Here is a 10236-nt window from a genome sequence, read left to right as displayed (position 1 = left end):
GAGGATTTAGGGGGGGAAGATCCTATATATCATCAACCCTAGGATCAAGTCCACAACCAGTCAAGTCAATAGGAGGGTCGTCGAAACAACTAGATGAGAGGGGAGCAGAGACTTGATGGGGATGGGGAGCCAACTGAGAAAGTGGAGGACCAAAAGGGGGTACCGAGGTAGGGTGACCTGGATCCAAAAGGGAGAAATGAGGGAAACCAACAGCTAGGAGCGTAGAAGCATTGCCTGACGGATAAGAGGGAGAAGTGGAGTCCAAACAAGTAGCCAGGAAGTGTAGGGATGCCGGAGAAGGGGGAGGGTAATTAGAACCTAGCCAGGGAATCGATTCCACAAGCGAGGAATAGGTCGGTTGCGAGGAGTTGGGACAAGAAGGGTAAACTGATGAGCTGGCCCTAGGGTAACTGACATGAGTAACGGAAGTGCAGAAAGCGACGTGTCCAGCAGGGGAGAGGGAGTAGTTGTCCAGATGGGCACAAATACATGTGTCATCGTATAGTCTACCAAATCCTCCTCCATACCCGCCGACAGACAGTGATGGGAAAGTGAGGAATGTTGCCAACCCTGATGCCAGGTGCCAGAAGGTGCCAAAAAAGAGGAAGCTGTGGAGTCCTCGAGTCTCTCGTGGTGCGAAGAAGAGGCATTGAGAGCCCTAGCCAAATTCGATGTCACTGCAGAGCGGGTGCAGGCGCACTATCCTCTCTCCTTCCTCTTCACTTTCATTATCTATTGTATCAGAGAAGACACACACACACACAATGTTAATATAATGAACTTTTAGTATTAATTTTAACATCCATTAATTTTATATATTATTTTTAGCAAGAATATATGTTATTTTTTATTTCTCAACATATTACACCAAGAAAATATATAGTATTTTTTATTTCTCATCATATTACTAAAAATATATCCAACAACTTGCAAACCAGATATATACATTCTTTTTGAGCTGAAAAACCATACACACAATAAGATTTGAGATGCTATCTAATTAGTTTTGCCCAACAAAACTTACCATTAAACCACAAACCATTATATCACATATTAAATTTTAAAACTTACCATTAAACCACCTATCATGGTCTCGAAAATTTAATTTTGATCACAGAAGCAATTCATGTGAGAAAGGCCAGAAAAAGGCCGCTTAGGTTCTCATTCCCATAGCCACGTCACAAAATTCAAAACTTAAAACGTACCTTATGACAATTAAGCCATCCACGTCAGCACTAAATTGCTTTCCACCACAAGAACCGGTAACTCTCCGCGCGTAGAAGCAGCTTGCAATCACAACAACGAATTTTACTCGCATGCTTCACACGCATGATTTTAAATTTGCTCAGAAAGACCCCATGATCTCAAGGTTTGTGAATTTACTCTATTCAATAGATTCAAAATATCGACCTTCATGGACTATTACAAGGTTCTGGGACTGAGAAGGGATGCAACCAAGGACGAGATTAAGGCTTCATACAGAAAAATGGCCTTAAAGTTTCACCCTGACCGCCACGCTAAGGCATCCAAAGCTGTTCAGGACGATGCATTGCGACAATTCAAGATGGTTTCAGAGGCCTATGATGTTCTCAGCGACGATAAAAAGAGGGCGGCCTACAGCAAAGCTGGTTCCTATTATGGGAACCGTAGTAACTATGGGGAAGGTTATAATACCCACCGAAGTACTTACAGTGGAGGGTATAGTACCTACAGAAGTGGTTATAATACTTATCAAAGAAGCACAAGGGGGCCTACTTATTCATATAATTGGGGTTTCGGATTTGGTTCTCCTCGCCTTTATTTCTCCAGCATGGATTTTCTGATCCACGCTGTTCTTGTGGGGTAAGGACTAATTCCTTTTTTATTTTTATTTGTTTGTTTCCTTCAAAGAAATATATAGGGTTTGACGTTCTGTGTGTAATCTGTTAAATTCAAATACTGGCATTTGCAGTTCGAAATTTTTGATTTAGAATTTCAGCTCTGACGATAAACCAAGGACCTTCTTCATGGATAAACTCAGGTTTATCGTTTTGACCTTTTCTGTTTGTGCGTGTATATATATAAAGTCCATAAACGCATATATTGGCCCTGCAGGATCAAGTCAGAAGTTTGATGTCCAGAGCGTTGTGGGTTTTGTTTTCGATCTCTAGCTGGTGAAGCACACAACTCCATCTTTATTGGGCACCTATGTTTTCACCATGGTCTGCAAGATCCGCAGTGGCCGCTTGCAAATTTTTAGGCATCACAGTCCACTCATAGCAGTCCTGCTGACCCGGGGCAGTCTCTAAATCACCGTTGCCAAAATGATCCAACAAAGTCACTTGGTTTCTAGTCACAAACAAGCCGACTATTTAGCCTCGGATGAATAGGTCAAAACTTTGAAATGGAATGAAATTTTAACGTCCACGAGACTAGATATAGTCTATGGGATCACTAGTTTCCCTGCTTTTTGCCTTTTGCAATCCAATCCTCTTATTATTCAAATTAATGATGAGCTGATGCAACCTTTTAACAATCCCCTCATTGAAAAGACAATGCCAAGGAATTGCAGTTAACATATTGTTGTAATTGTCTCTGATGTATCTGAAAGCATCACATTCCAAAATGAAATGTTTTTCCAATTCCACTGCCCTAGAAGTGCAAAAAGTACACACCCGCTCTTCCCAAGCTTTTTTAGGCCTTTTCCACCGACCTGTTTTGCACCGTAGTTGATGTGAGTTAGTTCCTAATTGAACAATAAGAATCTTTGCTCTCCATGGAATGCTAGCTCCAATGTACTCTTTTTGCTGGAGATCACATGTGGGGTTGAATTCTTGAACATAGTACTTCTTCTTTCTACCCAACTCTTTTCCCCATATATGCTTACGAAACTTCTCCATAACATAACTCTTTAAATCCTTGCTCTTTGTGGGACATTCATTGAGGTAAATATTCCATTTTTGCATCCATTTGTTTTTTTGCCTCATCCATGATTTCTTTCTTTCACTCATTCCTTCATTGAAGATAACATTAGGCCATCTACCTTCTCCGATTTGCTCAATTCTCTGAAGATACCTTATGAGATGCACCATAGCAATTGCTTTGATGGAAGTTGCTCCTGTTTCACTCAACACTATGTCATAAGAGACCAAACTTTTTATTTTAAACTTGCTCATGATCAAACATTTTTAGATTTTCTCAATTTGCTTCCATTTTGAGACAGAGATGCTGCTAGCCCACAATTCACACCCATATAATATCATTGGACAAACTAGGAGCCCAAAAAGCACTTTAATTGTTTTCCAATCCCATAACTCTGTCTCTCTACATCTGTTTTGAAGAGCATATAATGCTTTCCACCCTCCTAAAATTCTCTTCTTTCTACAATGCTCCCAATTAAGCTTGTTGTTGAAATCAATCCTGAGGTACTTGTATTCATTTACTTCTTCAAGAATGTTGCCTTCAAAGAAGAACGTATGTTGGCTTTGCTTCTTTTTATTTGAGAAAATCATTATTTTGGTCTTGCTAATATTGACTTGCATCCCCACTGCTTTACAAAAATGTTCAAGGGCATAAAGGTGCATTTGCAATCCCTGGGCCGATTTAGCAATCAATACAAGGTCATCAGCATATAAAAGAAGCTTTATCACAAACTTCCCCAACCGAACACCATCCCCACCTTGCAGATTTAGCCATTCTTCCAATTTATCAATATATAAACCAAAAAGAGTAGGGGATAAAGGGCAACCTTGCTTGACTCTGATGTCACTTTTAAAGCTTTCTGAAATGCCTGTTGAAGTTTTCTAATTTTGACTTTCACCTCTTCATAAAGCCTTTGGACAACAACTCTATAATGCAAAGGAATTTCAAGCTCTTCCATTCTACTCCACAACTTATCTCTAAGGACCGTGCCAAATGCCTTTTTGAAGTCAACAAAGCAGCAAAATACTTCTTCTTTGCCCTCCCAAACCTTTTCAATAATGTGTCTCAATGTGATACTATGATCTACTGTAGAATGCTTCGGCCTAAAACCTGCTTGCCCTTTTGCCCTCTTTTCTTTGACTTCCGCTCACTTTAGATATTTTCCACCATGCTGCTGAAGAGCTTTGCAAACAAAGAATTGATCATAATGGTTCTATAGTTGGAAGGATTATTAATGTCTCCACTTTTAAACAGGGGTATTGCTAGACTAGTTGTCCAATCTCTTGGGAATCCTTGCCGAATGAAGTTGTTGAATATTTCCATCATGTGCAGTGCAAGAGTGTTCCATCCCCACTTTAGATATTTTGCTTGAAGTTCAACCAAGTCCTTTGCCTTTCCTATTTTTCAACTTTGTTGCGGGTGTGTTCTACTTGCCTACAGAGAATATTTATAGAATCATATAATTTCTTGAAAGGTGAACAATTTGTCACTCAAAAGGGATCCACTAAATTCAAACTGAAATGTGCAAGATAAAAATGATCATGAAGGGATTCTGTAAAATAAAATTGTCAGACTTGAGTTGGTTTGAGACCCGTTTTGTCCCACCGCTAGTCAACCTTGACTTGGGACTCGGAAAAAGCTCGCCAGTCAACCCTACATTTTCATGTAAAACCAATGTTGTTTGCGTTGAATTTAGATTAGACATGAAAGATAACATCATATTACTGAATATAACGCAAAAATAACATATCCAGGTATTTTATTTTTTGTTTTTTGGAAACCAAAATGAGTAATTATATTAGTAATTCTGTGCCCGGTCGCAACAAGTACACAGGGAGTACAACTTCCAAATCCACAAAGACCATCTGACCATCATACTGACTCCAAACTAGACACCATCTATCAACTTATTAACATATAACACCTAACTGGATAAAGAGAAGATGCTATGCCACACCCTTGGCAACAGTGGCCAGGCATTACAAGACTCTATACCGTTCCTTACAAAATGTAGACACAAGGAAAACTTCACAAAACAGAAACCCAACACAAAACATGAAGGTCAATCTGAGTCTGACGCAGGCTTGTTGAGGTTGATAACAGGTTCGACAGAGACATCCATAGGCTGGTCCGAGAGGTTTGTCTTGTTGAGCTTGAGGTTAGAAATAATTTCTCAGAGAGCATCCACTTCATCTTCTATTCTTGTCAGCTTCTGCTTGAGAGCTAAAGTATGCTCTTATTGTTCTACCTGTGAATGAGGCATCTTCCAGAATTTCACCAGTAGATCTTATAATTCATTTTGGTGTGCTTTGATTTCAGAGATGCAATTAGGACATTGTTGGAAACTCACAGGATCACCAGATTCCGAGCTAGTATCCATATGAAAAATGTAGAACTGGAATGGACAAGAATAGGCCTTGCAGACCGAGAGGTCAAAAGCTTGGCAGTTAACCATCCAACAATCAACCCAGACCTTTCCCTTGAGTGCAATTATGTAGAGATCCTGAACCAAATACTCCTGTTGGTAGACCACAAATGTAGGAAGCAGAGGGAATTCTTGGGTGAAATACCTATTAAAATTGGCAACTAGGGCCAAACTTCATGTGGGTCATCTTATTCATGGTTGATAATATGTTCATTAGATTTCTCTCGTCGAGAGGTGTAGGATTGATCTAAAGATCATCCGATTCTGATAAGTATTCATGGAGATATGAATTTATTTTGATTATGGAATTATTATCAAGCCGACCTACAACTCATGTAGGCTCAGAAGCCAAACAGTCGCATCTATTCAAACATCAACAGTTGTGTATAAATACAGGAGGATTTTTCCTCATTTGCACTTACTCATCTCATCACATCTCTCTCTCTCTACTGCACAGAAAAGAGTCTCTTCTCTACTATGTAGAAAAGGGTATCTCTCTCGCACATGTGAAGCCGGAAGCTACTGAAACTGAAGCTACAACTGCAGATCCATACTTTGACCAGCGTGGACCATTAAACCTCCTCTTCTGATCTGCGCTGTAGGTTCATCTAAACCTCCTTTGAAGGCTGCAACTTTTTGTGGTGGAATCAAGTCGATCCGACGGACGGTTTGCGAGATATCGACTGCCTTAGTTTGAAGGAAGTTGCTGAAACTGAAGCTGCAACTGCAGAAGTGAAGTTTGACCTGCGTGGACCAGAAGATCTCCTCATCTGAACTGCGCTGTAGGTTCATCTGAACCTCCTCTGAAGGCTGCAACTTTTGGTGGTGGAATCAAGCCGATCCGACGGTCGGTTTGTGAGATATCGACTACCCTAGTTTTGACGATGAAGCCGCTAATGCTAACGCTGCCGATATAGGGTTTGCTACTGCTGATATAAATTCGATTTATTGTACTATTTCTCTCTACTAAATTATTGAAGCTAAAAGAAGATTTGATCAAAGGGTTTCCCCACACATTGTGGGGTTTGCCCCTGGCTAACCACCACATCTTGTGTCTCTTGTCTTGGCTTGTTTTTTGTCGATCGTTTAATGTTCTATCTGCACTTTACTTTATGTACATGTGATTGCTAATCTGTGGAATATACTAAGAAAAAGAAGTAAATTGTTGTAAGCATAGAACATACCATAACTTAACATGGAATCAGAGCTGAGGTGAAGACAAAGCCCGAGTAAGAGCAAGAGCAATCACCGAAGAGAAGATTGGCAAAGCTATCCTAAAAGAACTATGGGGTCCTCAACACTCTTTCCTGCCGAAGACAAGCTCCATGAGAAAGCTAACTATCATGGATGGAAGATGTCTATTGATCTAACCCTAGAAGATCAAGGAGTGCTGGACCATGTAAGAGGCAATATTGTTGAGCCTCCATCAAATGCATCCGCTGCTGCCTGGAACAAATTGAAAAATGGAGAAGTCAAAACAAAGAAGATCATCCGGGACTGTATCGACAAGCACTCGGTGGCCTACATCTCTGAACTGGACACCTCCAAGGAAATCTACGATAGACTGGTGAGTTTATTTAAAGTCAATGATGCAAATAAAGTTTTGTTTCTTAGAAATAAGCCGAGGGAAATCAAGAAGGGTAAAGATGAGAGTATGCAAGGATACTTCTTAAGAATCACCGAGATCAAGAATGATCTCCTATCTATTGGGGAAACTATTACTGACAGGGAAATGGCACTCACAACTCTTGGAGGATTACCATCCGAATGGTACGTGTTCAGGACTACTCTTCTGAACTATAATGTAATTCCTGGTTTCGAGGAATTAATGGCTAAATGCATTCAAGAAGAAACAAGGGTAGAAGAGCAAGAAGTGCCCTTGCCTAAAGGTTCTCCTGTTGCTTTTTCTTCTCATGATAAGAAAAGAAATAATTCCGGGTCTAAGTCAAAAAGAAAGGCTGGTCCTAAGGGTGGAAGAAAAGGACGATGTTACATTTGCAATAAAACAGGTCACTATGCAAGGGAATGCCCTGATAGAAAGGACTCTCACCGAGATGATGATAAAAATCCCTCCCATGGCAATCAAAGGAATGGCAAATCTAATAGCAGAGGTAAAAGGAGTGTTGGAAACCAAGGAAGAGGACAACCATTCAAGAAGGCTAGAAATTCCAGGGATGAATCTAACACCGTTGACAATAAGTAGGCTGAATATTATCTACCAGCTGCCCTATCTACCTCTGCTCCTTCGGACACAATGGTCCTTCGGACACAATGGGAATTTGGCTCATTGATAGTGGTGCCTCAAGACACTTCATTGGTTACAAAGAAGTACTCCATAATTTGGTAGAGAAAGAAACTAACTTGGAAATTGTCCTTGGAGATGACATGAAATACCCCGTGAAAGGTGTAGGCAATGTTTCTCTCAAATTGAATCAAGGTAATACATTCCACTTACAAGATGTATTATATGTACCTGATCTAAAAAAGAACCTGGTATCCATCTCGACAATGGAAGACAAAGGCTACAAGGTAACCTTCAGCGATGGCAAGGTATGTATATGGAAAAATAATGTTAAAGATGCTTTCACTTTTGGGTTTCGAGTTGATTTTTTATATCAGGTCGGTGGAAGTCCGCTAGGTGTCATGTCTTGTGACACAACTCTTCAGTCCGAACTTTGGCATCGGAGGTTTGCCCACCTTCATTACAAAGCTCTACTCGATGTAAGACAGATGGTAACAGGGATGCCCGAATTCCAAGTAGAGAAAGAAGGTGTATGTCTAGGATGTGCCGAAGGAAAGCTCAAAAGGGGACCATTCCCCTCAAGTCAAAGCAAGACCTCCGATATATTACAACTAGTTCACTCAGACATATTTGAGGCTGGCTTCAAGAGGGAGACTACTACATCATATACTCCTGAACAGAATGGTGTGGCGGAAAGGAAGGACCGCATGATTATGGAAGCTGTCCGGGCCATGGTACATTATCAAAGACTTCCGAAGTTTCTATGGGCTGAAGTTGCAAACACTGTCGTATATGTGCAAAATTGATGCCCTCATCAAGCATTGGGTTCCAAGACTCTTGAAGAAATGTTCACCGTCGGTCAAAGGGAAGTCGTGATTAGTCATGATGTCACCTTTGACAAAGATATGGCTCTCAGCAAGGTGGACAATCTTTCGACTTTGAGGAGCTCTCAAGAAGCCAACACCAGGGAACCGAAAGAAAAGGATGATGAATCAATGCCTGATGTAGCATAACCCATGGATCAGATTGATCCTCCTCCACATGAGCCTTCCTCTTCTAGGAAGAGGCCTTCATGGCTTAGGGGGCTACTTGATGATGCTGAAGGACATGCTGCACCCCAAGGAACCTTTCGTGAAAGTAAGAAACCTAACAGGTATCAAGGATACCTGACCATCATGAGCATGATCATACAAAATGAGCCTTTATCATTTTCAGATGTCGTCAAGCATCAAGTATGGAAGGATGCTATGACCAAAGAATATGAGTCTATTATGAAGAATGATGTCTGGGAAGTAGTTCCCAGAACCCAGGACAAGACAGTGGTTACTTCCAAATGGCTTTACAAGATAAATCATGCAGCAGATGGAAGTACGGAAAAGTATAAGGCTCGTTTTGTTGCTCGTGGTTTCTCCCAGAAGGAAGGTATAGACTATGATGAGATATTTGCACATGTTGCCAGATATACGACCATCCTCTCGATCATAGCCCTTGCCGCTTCACAAGGATGGAACCTACATCAGATGGATGTCAAGATTGCGTTCTTGCATGGTTTGATCAAAGAAGAGGTCTACGTGGAGCAACACGAAGGATTTGAGATTTATGATCGAAATCTCATGTATGCAGGTTAGAGAAGGCTCTCTATGGGCTGAAGCAAGCACCCCGAGCATGGTATGAGAGGATCGATAGCTACTTGATGAAGCTGGGATTCACTAGGAGTGAAGCCGATCCTAACCTTTACTTTAAGGTTGAAGATGACAAACCTCTTATACTGGTGCTGTATGTGGATGACCTCTTTCTAACAGGTGCAGACCCTCTCATTCTCAAATGTAAGAGGGAGTTGGCTTCTGAATTTGAAATGAAGGACCTAGGACTGATGCACTATTTCCTAGGACTTGAAGTGTGGCAGAAGCCAGGGAAAACTTTCCTATCTCAAAGAAAATATGTGGTGAAGATATTGGAAAGATTCGGTATGGTGGACTGCAAGCCTGTAACTACCCCGATGGAGCTTGACTTCAAGAAGTTAAGCGGTAGTTCTGCTGGATCTATTTTATGAAATGCTACCGAGTATCGACAACTCGTCGTAGCATTAATGTTCTTAGTGAACTCCTGTCCAGATATATGCTTCGCAGTCAACACATTGAGTCAACATATGATTGAACGCCACCACATACATTGGATTGGTCCCAAGAATCTGTTGAGATATCTTCGTGGCACAATCACTTATGGGTTAAGATACACTGCCGGAGATGTGAGACTATTTGGATACACAGACTCTGATTGGGCAGGCAATGTGGAGGACTGTAAGAGCACTTCTGGGTGTTGTTTCTCCTTGGGATCTGCTTCCATATCTTGGATGAGCAGGAAGCAGAAGTCGCTGGCCTTGAGCATCGTTGAAGCAGAGTATATTGCTGCTAGCATGGCCTCCTTTGAGGTAGTTTGGTTGCGAAAGCTCTTTAGTGAGTGTTGTCGCACAGATTGTCACGACAATGCTCACACTGGGGGCTGTCACCCTGATCCCCGATCTCTCTGTTTAAGCCGTCTCCTGAGGCTAAGGGGGGTAGACCCTATGGGATAAAGGAAGACCAACTGTGGACCAGTTGGGTTGGGAGACACAGCAAGGGGAAACAAACACTTGATTGATTTTATAAGTTAATGTACGAGTGTCTTA

General features: G+C 41.3%; 1 protein-coding gene across 2 annotated transcripts in view; it reads left to right on the top strand.

The window, feature by feature from the left end:
• The first annotated feature begins 1232 nt into the window (after positions 1-1232).
• Positions 1233-10236, top strand: part of LOC149164583 (chaperone protein dnaJ 72-like) — a 112218-nt gene continuing 103214 nt past the window's right edge. The window contains exon 1 of one of the 2 annotated variants that reach the window (XM_089432108.1): positions 1233-1842. In XM_089432108.1, the coding sequence (XP_089288234.1) occupies positions 1415-1842 (428 nt within the window). In that variant the 5' untranslated portion in view covers positions 1233-1414. The remainder of the gene's footprint in view (positions 1843-10236) is intronic. The other variant, XM_089432109.1, reaches the window with a different exon arrangement.

Source organism: Pinus tabuliformis, chromosome 5_1 (assembly GCF_031772625.1).
Source record: "Pinus tabuliformis cultivar Carrire ecotype Pingquan chromosome 5_1, CPIR1, whole genome shotgun sequence".
Lineage (NCBI taxonomy): Eukaryota > Viridiplantae > Streptophyta > Pinopsida > Pinales > Pinaceae > Pinus > Pinus tabuliformis.
The sequence above is the reverse complement of the archived record's forward strand: the minus strand, read 5'-3'. Positions and strand labels throughout refer to the sequence as shown.